The 14,592-nt window shown below is 43.5% G+C and overlaps 1 protein-coding gene across 17 annotated transcripts in view; it reads left to right on the forward strand.

The window, feature by feature from the left end:
* The window catches only part of NSD1 (nuclear receptor binding SET domain protein 1), a 73,891-nt gene extending 60,038 nt beyond the window's left edge, over positions 1-13,853 (forward strand). For 15 of the 17 annotated variants that reach the window (XM_053377228.1, XM_053377221.1, XM_053377225.1 and 12 more), the window contains 7 exons: positions 514-626; positions 1,587-1,856; positions 2,955-3,071; positions 3,345-3,486; positions 4,342-4,448; positions 5,146-5,347; positions 5,973-8,075. In XM_053377228.1, coding sequence (XP_053233203.1) covers positions 514-626; positions 1,587-1,856; positions 2,955-3,071; positions 3,345-3,486; positions 4,342-4,448; positions 5,146-5,347; positions 5,973-7,822 — 2,801 coding nt within the window. In that variant the 3' untranslated portion in view covers positions 7,823-8,075. Of the gene's footprint in view, positions 1-513; positions 627-1,586; positions 1,857-2,954; positions 3,072-3,344; positions 3,487-4,341; positions 4,449-5,145; positions 5,348-5,972; positions 8,076-13,592 lie in introns of those variants that run through there. The other 2 variants (XM_053377236.1, XM_053377234.1) reach the window with 2 other exon arrangements.
* Positions 13,854-14,592: the final 739 nt, after the last annotated feature.

Raw genomic sequence — 14,592 nt, forward strand, 5'->3', positions numbered from 1 at the left:
TTGCTACTGGATGGAATGAAGTGGGAGTGATTTCCATATTCCTGGTGAACTATTAACTGTGGTTTACTGTGACATACAAATTCAGCTAAAGTGTGTTGAGAGGTCGGAACTGAGTCTCTTTTGTTGTTGTTTTTAATGTTTCCTGAAGTGAAATTTCTTGATGTAAGAACTCAGCATGGAGTAGATGGGGATTGGTGTCTATGTAGCTTTAAGATGTAAGGATAAAACAAATTATTTCAAAAAGCTTGAGTTACACAAAACAATGTCTTTACTTTTTGCAATCCTGAAACAAAGGCATGCTACAGTTTTCTGGCTACTGCCTGGGAGTATGGAAATCTCAGTACTGTTCTCAGTTTTGCTGCAGACTGTGAATCCTAGAGAATCCTCTTTGTGGCTGCTGTTTCCTGTCCCGTCTGTTACTGGTGCCTCACTTCAGCATATTTTCATGTAAGTGCATATATAAAAGTGGCTGAATGTCTGTTCATATATAATGAGGAAGTTTTCTTAATTTAGCTCTGCAGGAAGCTGCTGTGAGGTTTGAAGAGCTGAAAACGCAAAAGGAACTGAGGCAGCTACAGGAAGACAAAAAGAATGATAAGAAGCCCCCTCCTTACAAACATATCAAGGTGAGGATGCAGGACATGATAGCAGATGGCGGGCCTTGGGCACATGTGTTGCCCCCTATCCCTTGAAGGTGGTTGGGCTATGGGACTGTGTAGCTCCATCCTTAGACATAATGAAGGCACAAGTCTTAACCATTGTTAATGCTGACCAGGACGTGCTCTTAACTATACACTTCCCTTGCCAATCTTTTTTTCATATCTTGCCACCTGCCACTACACCGCAAAAGCTGAAACCTGTACAATCTGTCCACTGTGAAACATTTCCTTTAGACTTTAAAGGAAGCACACAAGCTGTTTTTCGTGGTACCACAGATTCACATGGCAAGATTCACCTAACAAGTCACGTCAGTGCAAGCCCTGTGTGAGGATTTCCACTTGCACAAGGGGACTTTTCCCATCTCTCCTCCCCCTCCACACCTGCTGAATTGGGTCTAAGGGGGTTGGGAGAACCCCCAGTAGCGCTGGGGGGATCATTCTGTCTGGCAAGGTGCAATTCTTGTGTTGATGGGGTGTTCACTGCAGTGCAACATTGAGTTTTACCTATGTTTTAATCCCAGTGCAAACTATGAGGTCAGCTATTGGCCACATGAACTTCAACTCTTTGCTGACCTGCAGTAAATCTTTGGTGTATAAAATCCTGTTGAAAGGAAGGGAGTCTCCTTACTGTGTGAACTACTATGTTCTTTCTGTCCCGCCCTGAGAAAGGATCACTTCACACTATTGAACACCATTACAATAGCTGATTAAAGTGGAAGGTGCATTTTCTATGCTGGTAGAAGAGTTGCAGCTGAAACAATAATAAAGATTAACAATATACATGAAAGTGCAGTATTGACCCATTTCAACAAGTATCACTGTAGCAAAAGTTGTTTCTGATTTCCATGTATGTAGTCTACATTTCTGCATTCCAGTGATATAGCTAGGCCAGCTGATTTACTTAGTGGCTTATATCTGTATTTAAAGGTGAACCGGCCTGTAGGCAAAGTGCAGATCTTCACTGCAGACTTGTCTGAGATCCCACGTTGCAACTGCAAGCCGGCTGATGAAAACCCCTGTGGCCTAGACTCCGAGTGTATTAATCGCATGCTGCTCTATGAGTGTCACCCTGCTGTCTGCCCTGCTGGGGAACGTTGCCAAAACCAGTGTTTTACCAAAAGGCAGTATCCTGAAGTGGAAATATTCCGCACACTGGCAAGAGGCTGGGGTTTGCAAGCCAAAAGAGACATTAAAAAGGTATGTTTGTTTTTTGCTGTCTTAATTCTTCCCCAAGTTTAGTTTCAGCATCCCACACTTTCTATAATTGAATTTAGTTTTCCTTTCTTAAAGCGTAAAATTTACAAAGACAAGAAATGAGTCATTATTCCTGTCTGAGACATACATACACATGTGGTAGGAGTTTGTTTCCCATGGTTACCTAAATATATAGTCAGTCTTTGCCTTCCCATATATAAGTTGGGTTCTGTGCTAATGGAACCTTGAAACAATCTGAACTAGATTTAGCAGAAATCAATATATGTCAGGATTTCCCCAGATGAGTAGTATTGCTTACCTCTCTTCTTTTCATCCTACACCGCAAATTCTTGAGTGCCCAGTTTTTCATCACGCTTCTGTGTTTTAAGAAACAGATGGAAAGGACTGCTCATTAGACTGTTTCTAACCCTCACATTTTCTTACACCAAAACCATCCTTAATTAATACCCATCTAAGTAAAGGGATCTTAAATCCCATATTTAAACTGAGTGGATTACCAAAAAAATTTCTATCAAGGTGATGTCTGCATTTGCAGTTTTTACTGTTGCAAAAAGTAACTACTGTAAACGCTTGAATTGCTGAATTTCAGCTCTCCTAGGCAAACCATGAGCCCTAAATCTTGGCTGCTTCTCGTGGTTAATTATGATTTAGCTCAGCACAGCAGTAGGAGGGTTAGGGAGGCACTAAGCACTCACAGTTTTCTTTTTTGGAGGCCATGGGTTGGCATAGTGTGACAGGCATACCAGACTACAAAGAGCAGTGGTCTAGGTCAAAAGAAACCAGTTTGTAATAAAACCGATGGTTATGATGCTCTAGTATGTTTTATTAAGGAATGCAGTTCGGTACCTAAAATAGAGATGGTGCCTCCTCAGGCTCACCTTCCAAAAAGCACTAAAGATTTTGGTTTCCATGAAAAGCTATGAATTAGTAACTTTTGTTTTAATGGGTGTGTGTTTTGTTCATTTGTTTCCTATGCGTATCTCTTCCCATCCCCAAACCCCCTGAGTTGGATTGGTCTTGGCTTTGTATTCAGAGTACTATTTGTTGTTCTCTCATCTCTTCCCACTTCCACACTTTCAGGGTGAGTTTGTCAACGAATATGTGGGAGAGCTGATAGATGAGGAGGAATGCCGGGCCAGAATCCGCTATGCCCAAGAGCACGATATCACCAACTTTTATATGCTAACTTTGGACAAGGTGTGTGAAAACATTCCTGTTTTCTATATCTGAAGTAAAATACTGCTAGTTCATGTACGTTTGAAACAATAAATTAAGATACTGTGCCTTCTGTTGGCATTGGTTTTAAATTGCAAGACCCACCTGACCTGTGTGTGTGTGCTTTCTTGGAAAGACATCTCCCCCAACCCTCAAATTTCTTAGAGCATTCCATATCTGTATTGCACTGCTTATAGCTAAGAATAAAGTTCTGGCTGTGTTTTGAAAGGCTGAGTTCTTCCCTGTGCTTTTTAGGATCGAATAATTGATGCTGGACCAAAAGGCAATTATGCTCGATTTATGAACCATTGCTGCCAGCCAAATTGTGAGACACAGAAGTGGTCAGTGAATGGAGATACTCGGGTTGGCCTTTTTGCGCTCATAAATATCAAAGCTGGTAAGGAGCCCTAATGATTAGTAGCCTTGTTTCTGATATTTTGGCGTATGTATCAAGAAATGAAAGTCTGCAGCCTGAGGGCAGGTTTAACTAATGAGTCCCACTAATGGAACTCTGTTCAAGGACTTCTGCTGATTCAGTGGCACTTCCCTTCTTTTCCCATCATCTCACTGAAATTGGCTTTGTGGTGGGGGGTCAAGAAAACCCCCAGAACTGCATGTGGGGGGAGCAGAGGGGGGTCATTTTGTCTCACAATCTGAAAAGCTTGAGCTGATGGAACGATTGCCATAGCACTATGTTGGATTCCTCCCTGAGTGTTTGCATGTAAGAAGTTGAGATACTTCTTCACAGTAAGTGACACATATCTCTGCGTTCACAATCCATTACATATAACAGAAAGCTTTAATAGGTAGCGGCTGTCATAGAATCAAAGAGTTGGGAGTAGTATTTTGAAGTCATTTCCCAACCCCCTGCTCAGTGCAAGATACAATACAGCATCCCTGACAGGTGGCTATTTGGTGGAAGGTATGTTCTTCTATCTGTGTATTTGTACTATATTCACAATGTAGGAAATTTCATCCTGCTTGTTGAAATTTCATCTTGCATGGTCCTCAGGAGGTAAGGTAATGCAATTCTACTAAGTCATAGACCTTTGTTGCTAGCCGGCACTGGAATTTCAGCACATATAAGGAAAAGTAGAAGCAGCAGATTCTCCTCAGCATTTGCACATCTTTTTTGGGGGGGGTGGTTGGTTTTTCTTGTTTGTTTTTAATCTTTTATTCCAGTTCTAGAACTTCAGGTTTAGCAAAGCCTATTGCAATCCAAATGGGTCTCATTGATTTCTCTTATTACCAGGGACTGAGCTGACTTTCAACTACAACCTGGAGTGTTTGGGGAATGGGAAGACAGTTTGCAAATGTGGTGCTCCAAACTGCAGTGGTTTCCTTGGAGTAAGACCAAAGGTATTTCAAACCCTTATTTAGATTTCTTCCTTCAGCTGCCCTTTGAATTGCTTGGGGTTCATTTTTTACTTAATTTAAAGGAATCTTTTTCTCTTCAGTATACTCCTCTCCAAGTTACTGTGTGATTGCTATTGCTGTTGATAAAAATGACACCCCTTTAAGGCCCACTCTGCATTGCTTAAATCAGATGAAAATGGGGGGGGGGGACTGGAAAAAAGCCAACGCCAGGAGAGATCTGTGCTAATAACATTAATCACTGTATAGGGAAGTTTTTAATGTTGGATGTTTTACTTTGTTGGATGTTTTAATTTGTTGGAAGCCACCCAGAGTGACTGAGGCAACCCTGTTAGATGGGCAGCATATGAATAATACATTGTTGTTGTTGTTGTTGTTGTTCTTTTCCTGACACAGTGGTCAGGATGAATGTAAAACTTCCAATGTGTCCAAAATGAATATATGTTTGTTAGGAACTTTCATAGCTGGGGAAACTCTGGGTTTATACATACTAGGAAAACATAATCTTGTCATATGGCCTATTCAGAATTGAACTGTTTACTTACCCCTCAAGAATTGTGATTGCAGCTGTTTTCCTTGTGGTCTTTCATCAAGTCAGCTAAAGAAGTTTAACAGAAAGAGGTATGAGGACTGGGATTTGTTCCCTTTGAGCATTTACTCAGTGGCATTGTTTTGTCTCCAGAACCAGCCACCTGCCACTGAAGAGAAGTCCAAGAAGTTCAAGAGGCGGCATGGGAAGCGTAAATCCCAAGCAGAGATTATGAAGGAGCGTGAGGATGAATGTTTCAGCTGTGGGGATGGAGGGCAGCTGGTTTCCTGTAAGAGGCCAGGCTGCCCAAAGGTGTACCATGCTGACTGCCTCAATCTGACCAGGCGTCCTGCAGGTCAGTCACGTATTCTCACTATTATTCATAGAAACTTAAGTATAACAGCTGCATTGATAGCACTAGCCTCGAGCGAGAAATGATGCCTCCCAGCTGGTGACAATTCATATAATAAAAACAGGAGGAGAGCCCAGCTGCATCAGAACAAAGGCCTATCTAGTCCAGCATCTTGTTCTCACAGTGGAAGCCCAGAAGCAGCACCTGAGTGCAACAACACTCTCCTCATTCATGTCCCCCAGCAACTGGCATTCAGAAGCATACCATCTCTGAGTGGAGTACTTGTTTGGTGTGGACAAAAGACCAAATAAAAGGAAGTTCCACCAGCTCAGTTTGCTAAGTTTGAAAACTTGATTTAAATCATTACTTTTGTTGTTGTTGTTGCTTGAACCAAAACTAACTTGAAACACAGTGGTTAGAACTGAATGAACAAACCAGCGCATTTTACATAACTGCAAAGTAATTTATAATGGCAAATGGATGCCTGGTAAACTAGAGCTGTTTTGGATGATATCCCCTTAGCAATCTCCAGGGTTAGTCCAGGCTTTCTTTCTTGTTGTTTTCAGCCATTCGCCGATCTGACTTTCTCACCTCCTCTTAAGCTGCGCCTTTTTTTTCTGTGCTGCAGGGAAATGGGAATGCCCTTGGCACCAGTGTGACGTGTGCAGCAAAGAGGCAGCTTCCTTCTGCGAGATGTGCCCCAGGTCCTTTTGCAAGCAGCACCGAGAGGGCATGCTCTTCATCTCTAAACTGGACGGACGCCTGTCCTGCACAGAACATGATCCATGCGGACCTAACCCTCTAGAGCCAGGAGAGATTCGTGAGTATGCGCCTTCCACAGAATCGGCAGCTGGCTGCCAAAACACTCAGCCATCAGACGAGCAGCCTGCGGCTACAGGCCCGAAATCTCAGCCGTCAGAGAGGCTACCTCTGACTGTGGCCCTGAGGCTGCAACCCTCAGATAAGCCACCTTCCTCTTCAATGGCTCTGAGGCTAAAGTCCTCAGACAAGCAGCCTTCCTCTGTCGCGCTGAAGCTGCAGTCCTCAGATAAAGCACCCTCCACCGTGGCACTGAGGCTACAACCATCAGACAAGCTGCCCTCCACCCTGTCCCTGAGTTTAAAACCCTCAGACAAATTGCCCTCCACCCTGTCCCTGAGGTTAAAGCCCTCAGACAAATTATCCTCAGCCCTTGCCCTTAGGTTGCAGTCGTCAGATAAGCCGCTCTCTGCCGTGGCGCTCAGGCTACATCCCTCAGAAAAATCGCCCTCCACGGTGGCCCTGAGGTTACAGCCCTCTGAAAAACAGGCTTCTGCTGTTGCCCAGAAGTCACAATCGTCAGAAAAGCTATCCTCCACAGTAGCTCATGAGTCACAGCTATCAGACAAGCCGGTCACTGGAGAGGCACCAGGACCTCAGGACAAGCCACCTGCTCCGGAGGCATTGGGACCTCAGACAACAGACAAAAGCTCCACAGTGAAACCCCCAGGATCCAAGAAGTCAGAACTGTCACCTACTGCAGGCATACCCAGGTCTCAGAATTCGGAGGAACCTCCTGTTGCAGAGATACCAAAGCTCCAGGTGTTGGACAAGCCTGCTGATCCTGAATCTCCAAGGCCTCAGCCACTGGACAGGCCCATTTCTCTTGGCCCAACACCCAAGCCCTCGGGCAAGTCTGTTGCTCCACTGAGCCTACGATCTCAGCCAGTGGTCAGACCAGTCACCCCCATAGCCCTGAGGTCTAAACCATCAGAAAAGCCAGCCACTCCTGTAGTCCCACAGCCACAGCCGCCCAACAGGGTTTCTACCCCAGCAGATGCTCGGCCCATGCCATCAGACAAGCCTTCCACTACCACAGGTCTGAGGCCTCAGCTTCCTTCCCCACTAAGCCTGAGGCCTTTGCTTTCAGAGAAAGCACTGAGGCCTGTTGACCAGAACGCTCAGCCAAAAGAAAGAGGATCTGTGACTGTGGAGCAGACTCCTCAGCAGAAAGAGCGGACATCTGTATCCGAGGAGCAGCCTTGCAGGCCTACAGGGAAATTTTCGGGCTATGTTGGGCAAGCAGCCCACCCTCTAGAGAATTTTCAAATACACGAACAGACCCCTTGGCATAGCGCGAAAGGACTGCAATCGGTGGAGCAATCGCTTTGGACAGCTGAGAAACTGCAGTCTCCTGAGCACAGTCTTTGCTCAGGCCAAGAAGCCGCATCTGCACCTTCCACGGAGCAGCCATTTTGGCCCACAGATAGATTGTGTGCATTTGAACAACCCCTTTGGCCTGCAAGAGAAGCTCCACTGCCTTCTGGACAGGCATCGTGGCTGCCCAGAAACATTCAAACGTTGGAGCAGATCTCGTGGCTCTCTGGGAAAGCACAAACACCTGTGGGGCAGGACATTTTGCCTTTGTCTGAACAAAACGTGGTGCTAGTACTGAACCAGGATTCCCCTGGCCATGAACCTACTGAGTCTAAACCTTAGTGAAGCCAGTTCGAGGCCAGACGGGTCACTATTTTTGTTTTGTTTGTTTTTTTATTGTATGGGGAAGGGTATTTTGTTTCTTGGGTTGTTTTTTAAAAAAAAATTCACTTCCCCAGATCCTTGACCTTCCAACATCCCACCCAAACTACCCACCTACATTTACCTAAATCCGAACGATGCCCAGCCAAGCAGCAAGAATGTAGATGGCTTGTTCCGTCTTCATTTTGGAAACAATAAAGCTGAAATAAAGGAATCCACTGTGGATAATAATCTCTAATTCCATTGAAATAATCAAAATTACTAACCTTGCATGTCTGAGTGACAGGCGTGCATTAATGGCGTGTCTCCTAGATTTGCTCCTACACTGTTCCAAAGAAGTAGCTTCATTCCATCTCACTAGTTGCAAGCCAGCCATTCTGTACTGGCACCTTGCATTTCCAAAACAATTCAACTGATGGAATCCCGTCATTGGAGAAGCGAAGGGAAGGGACCTGACAGTTTCCTCCCTAGTTTTCATTTCTCAGAGTTCTGTTTTAGGAGAGTGTTTTGCTAGAAAATATGCTGCCAGGGCACAACAAATACAGGTGCTTTTTGAAGAAACGTTACTTGAAGTTAGCTGAGAAGCCCAGTTCCACTAGGTGGAACTGTCTGCTCCTTTGTGAACAGCTGAAGATCCTTCACGGACTTTATAATTGGAGGTGGGGGGGAAAGAAATTCAGAGATACCATCTGCTAGCATTCTTATCCTGGGACTTAGATCTCTAGCACAGTAAAGTCAGAGCCCCCACATAGGCAGAATTTTGACCACTAAAGGCAACAGCAGGTTAGACAAATGAGTCAATCTCTCTTCTGGATTTTTGTGGTGCATCATTGCTGTTACCTAACTTTTTTCAGTCTTTGCAACAAGAATTATTAGTGTTTTTGGATGAATGAAACTAATTCCCCCCCTCCACTACAAGTAGTTGCTTAGGAATCATGTTTGCATTGTTTACAGTAGTCCTAACTATTTGGGGTGCATTCCTCTGGCTAAAGTATGTCACCTCAGAAGGCGGAACAGAACTAATAACCCATTTGAGAATAAATGTTTCCAGGATAGAAAGCGTGTTTTATTAATCTTACCTTGATTAGTCTCCAGCTTAAAGTATTTCCCATCTTACCAAAAAATACTGAAACAAAAACTTGAATTTAACTGGGCTACACTGAAGAATATCTGCATGTCAGAAACAGAGGTAGCTGAGGTCATAGTTCTCACACTGGAACACTAAGGGCTGCAGCAGCTGGCTTAGATCTCTCTTCCTTTCTTCATCTCTCTTTCCCAGTCAGTGCAGCGCTTTATGCCTGGTGCGTAGCCAGGCTGGTATTATGCATAACTCTGGTGGAAGTGGTTATTGTTACCCAACCAGACATAAATGCAGCTTGCTATGGTGCTGGTTAAATATTGTTGATGAACTATATTGAGGATCAGAGAAGTTACTGCTTACTTGGCCCTGAATATGTGTAGGTTTCTTCATATCTTGGCTGTAGGAGAGACAAGCAAGCATACCATGCCAATATTTCACATGGTGGTTTCAGTTAGACACACTGATGTCTGGAGGCAGCTTAACAATCTCTCTCTCTCTCTCTCTCTCTCTCTCTCTCTCACACACACACACACACACACACACCCCTACCTTTCCTGCTAACTTTTGCCTCCTTTTCATGTTCTATTGGCCTGGATAGCTAAAGTCGCACAGTCTGTCATGCTTCAGCTTCAAGCAGCAAATTTGGCTAGCTCCTAATTTGCCCTTTTTAGATTTCCAGGTGTTGTTGTTTTTTTGCACAAAGCAGAAGTTCTGGTTTCTGATCCTTTTACTTTGAAGCATATATCATTGGGGTATTCAGATCCTCTGTAGAATTGCAATAGTACTACAGTTGATCCTATACAGTGGCAGTTCAAATTCTGACCCAATACTTTTTTCAATGCTGGCTTTCCACAATGATGGTACCTGCTGGGCACTACAAAACATTCCCCCCCCCCCTGTGCATCTCATCCTCTCACCTGAATCATTTCCCTCTCTCTCCAAAGCTAGTGACTTTGCAAAGCATTATAGCTAACGGAATCTTAGTTCTTAACATTGGTTTTCCTCGAAGACCTGCAGGCTCAGTGGTTACTTATTGCTGAAAATGGGGAAATGCAAGTACATTTTGGTTTCTGCGTGACTCCTGCACAAAGGGAAACAGGACAACTCTTCTGAACAAGACAGAAACAAGAAGCCAAGGGCATTTTACTAAAACCTTTTTTAAAACAAAAAGATCACCTTTTTAAACAAGCAAGCCAAACCAATCACGAGGTTCAGTATGTTAAATATTTCTCATGTGTGGAAAGTAATAATAAAAAAGCTCTAAATTTTACATATTTAGGCCTTCCCGTGAGCTGGACTTTGTCGTGTAGATTGTGTGTTTAGGGCTTCCTTTGTGCCAGACCCCACCCCAAGCCAGCTGTACCTGTAACAAGAAAGATGCCTGCACTGCTTTGTCCAACTCTGTTCTTGCAATGTCATGTGTTTTTAACTAGCTATTTGTTTCATGGAAAAACAACAACAATAAACTGTGAATATTTTTGGTGGAGGCTGTTTTAAATCTTTAAAACAGAGAAAAGTCCATTTTGCATTAATTCTCCTGAGTGTAGGTGCTAGGGGTCAAGAATGCGTGACACGGTAGGGGATCTGTGCAGCAGCACATTCAGAATCTTTATCTAGGAATTCCTGCTTAAAGTCAGTTGGATTTTTGCATGGCATTTCAGCCCCTGTTGTCTGCTGCCGCCCTGCTTTCTCCTTTTCCCCCCCCAAGAGCCCCTCTGTACAGATTCAGTTTTGCCACCGCCTCCCTCCCTGAAGGACTTGTTTTGTAGAAACAAGAAGCTGATCAATTAAACTGGGCATCTGAAGTAGAAAGTGTCACGGATGTATGTGTGGAGTGTGTGTACCTGCATGCCTGTAGCACAACTTTATACTGATAGCATCTCTCCAAGTCTGGAGGCTGGTGTCTGGTTTGTTATGTAAGGAGTAAGGAGAAAATCCCAAGGTGCAGATTAAGAGAAATGCTACGCAGGAACCTCACCCAATCGGCACCTTCAACCCAAAGCAGGGGTGGTTTCTTATGTGAAATGGGAAGAGCCAGTCACTCCCATAAGACACAACATTCAATTAGGAAGGGACACTGGCCAAGCAGAAGCCAAGTGCTGTTTGATTATGAGGGATCCAGAATGCAAACAGACACTGGCTAGGAGAGTGCTGGGAGAGACATTGGACCTGAATGCTTCCCCTGTTGTGTACCCTTTTACCTAGTGTGAATCAGCTACCTTTCCAAGAGCTGGGCTGCCAGAAACAAAATTTGATCCTGCTTCTTAAAATGGTCCAGGCATGTTCTATTCTGCTGTTGCTTATGTGGTACTTTGCTAGGGGTGTGAGCATGGCAAGCGGCTTCTGGTGTGCAAATCTTACTCCCCATCATGTTTCTATATTTCATGCAGAAAATAAGGTGCTATAATGCTGGGGTCTAGTGGGACATAGAGCTTTGCACATTTTGTGCTTGAAAATCTGTGCCAAGAGGCCAGATCTGTGGCAAGAAAAGCTTAATTGAATACTGTGACATTTGGATCATGCAGAAAAAACAGATTTGTGTATGTTTGCTTATTTCATAACTTACTCTGTTTCTGTTAATCATGGGAAGGGGCAAAGAACTAGGTATGACAACAAATTTTGCCCAGCAACTCTCCTCCACCCATGAGTATCTGAAATTAAACCAGGAATCCCCCACCCCACCTTTTTTTTTTTACACAAAACAATTGAAAGATGATTCAGCAGCATCCTGAGCATCTCAAGCGCCAGATTCTACACTAGCTCCATAGTTTCATGGAATAATAGACTATAGTGGAGTCAGGTAGTTGTACTTGCACCCTTGACTGGCATTGTTTACAATGAAGCTAACAAAATACAATTTCCACCCCATTTATAAAATATTCACAGGTAATTAAAATTTTGCCACATGAAAAATACGTAGTTGCTGTACAGAATGGAGCAATCATTCTCCAGAAATCAGGTGTTCTGTCTCTGTGCTTTTCCCTATTGGATGTTTCTCCAAAAGTTAGAGTGCCAACGGGACTGGGATTAGATCAACTGCAAGTGCCTAGGTCTGTTAAAAAGATGTTCATGTTTATTTTTGAGCAATTGAGGTATTTATAGCAGCTCAACAGGGTATACCTCTATTCAGTGCTTCCCTCTGCCCCTCTCACTTTAATGTTGCAAGAATTACTTCCCTTTTCCGACCCCAGGGTCATGGCCTGAAGAGTGTTCTTTATGTTAAAATATTTGGAAACTCCTCGTCTGTGCAATTGACTAACATGCTGCTAAGAGCACTTGTGATGGGACTTTCCTAGAATGCATCACCTTTTGCATTATGCTGTGGCTACTAAGGTGGTTATTTGATTGGTTTAGGGCAGGGGTGAAGAGCAGATGTTGAACTCCAACCCCCTCACCCTGGCCTTACTAGCTCGGGCTGATAGGAATTGTATGCCAGTGTCTAGAGGGGACACAGGATCCCCACTCCTGGTTTAGGATGAATACTTTGGAATGGAGGAGCTGAGCTGTAGGCTTTTGTAATAATAATAATAATAATAATAATAATAATAATAATAATAATAATAATAATGGTGACAACATTTGGAATACATTTTAAACATTCTGCAGCCTACATAATTGTGCTGAAACGGAATAAAGCCTTTCCCCTTTCCGCCAAATCTGCATGACTGGTAACATACAAGAATTTGTTAACAAATGCATTGAGTGTGGTGACATTTTGCAGTATTGATGGATTCCCTTCCGTGGGAGTCAGAGGGCTAGGGATGCTGGGAATGTGATGATTTTAACAAGTATTGGATTTCATGTCTGAAAGCAAGAGATGTCAGAGCACATTTCTCAAGTACTGACAGAAGGCAGGAATAGAAGTTATATTTTAAATGGCCACGTTTTTGCCCCCCCATGCTCCCAGACTCTGATTTTCTGGAAGATGGGATCAGTGTACAAACGACACTTAGTTCCTATTCTCCCTACTGAGGCAGTGTGGTCTCTTGAAAGTGAATGCTTGCAAGGGTATTTGTGCATAGGAAACCACTTCTCAGCCTACGCAGAGCATCATCGTGGAAACATCTGGAATTTTACTAACCCTATTCCCTTGAGTGGGTGCTGAGCAGATGTGGCAAGGGGCAGCTAAGTGCCATTCCTTCCATTTCTCCTCAGCAGCATCACAGGGCATATTCCTTTGCTGTAGCAGCTTATTTCAGTAATGTATGGTGTGGTGCTTTTGAATTGTTCAGGTCTGTAATATGTTGGGAGAGAGAAACACTTCTCTAATCGCTTGACAGTCCCATCCCCCCCCCCATTTTCTTCCAAAGGGGTTTGGGCAGGGCTAAGACTGGAGAGCTCTCCCCACTCATTTAGCTGCTGGTACAGAAATGGAGTAGCGTGTAGTGCTAACGGAGATGAAATATTGCATTTCTCCAAGCTGTATTGCTTTGCCCTCAGGCAGTATGCTGCATGCTGACTCTCCCAGACTCTCTGCTGGGAGTTGTGACTGAACAGAGCAATTGCAGGAGAAGGCCTCTGGGAAAAGTCCTGTTCTGCAATGACACTCCAGTGCATAATTGCAGTATTTCTGCATGAATAATGGGGAAGGAATTCTTTTCAGTGCATCTATTGTGGTTACCAACAGTCAAGCATAATGTCTTTTTACAGAGCTATCCTATTCTCATCTACGTTCTCTACAAATGGTCGGCAAGGGAAATGCTTTACAGTATCTACATTAGAAGAGGAGGAAGAGTTTTGGCTCGTGGATTCTTATTTTTCCTCCCCTGACTCATTTAACTGTGTGTGTGTAAAAACTATGACAATGAAAAACAAAGTTGTCCTACCCAAATGTTCCCAAAATATGTACTGTAATTCTTTGTATATAAAAGAAAGCAATTACTGTAAAGTAAAGTTTAACTTTGCTCTTGACTGTGTGTGCTATTTTATTGAGCCTAGATATGGCAGATTCTAATCTGCTTCTTAATCTAAAAAACAAATTGAAATCTCTGTAAGTTTGTATAGAGATACGGCTGCCAGGAATAGTAGGGACCTTGAATTTGTGGTCTTCTGTGGGTCACAGCTGGGGGAATGGAGAGGGGGCTGCTCAGCTTGTACCAGATCAAAAGAGTAGTTTATAGCTTAGAGAGAAGTGGTTTTTCAGAATGATACAAAGTCTGAGATATTGCTCTCAATTATAACTTGTGAGGTGCATCTAACCATTTAGCAACTACTTCTGAAAACTCAGCTTCCATAGAGACTTAAAGGTTTGGTAAATCAACCTGAGAATGGACCTTTATTACCAATGTAGCAAATAACTCTTAGGAAGCTTTTGGGCTCTTGCTGCTTGTATAAAGCCTTTGAAACTTGACACAGAGGTAGATGTCAATGGAACTACAGCCCGAAGATCACTTTCAATACTTTTGCACCCAAATTTTAGTGCACTGAGTGAGGGGCCCTACCTTGTGCCTACCAATTGCTTCTCCCCCAGCCACAGGCCACTAGGTTAGCCAAGACCAGAGTTGCACTATGGCAGTTACCTGTAACAATATAGTAAAAAGACATCCAGGCATATATATTTAAAGCCATAAAACACACTCCAAAACATCTAAGGGAAGAGAGCATATGTTGGAGAAAAACCATCGGTATATTCCATTCCACAGAGATTATC

Source organism: Podarcis raffonei, chromosome 2 (genome assembly GCF_027172205.1).
Source record: "Podarcis raffonei isolate rPodRaf1 chromosome 2, rPodRaf1.pri, whole genome shotgun sequence".
Taxonomy (NCBI): Eukaryota; Metazoa; Chordata; class Lepidosauria; order Squamata; family Lacertidae; genus Podarcis; species Podarcis raffonei.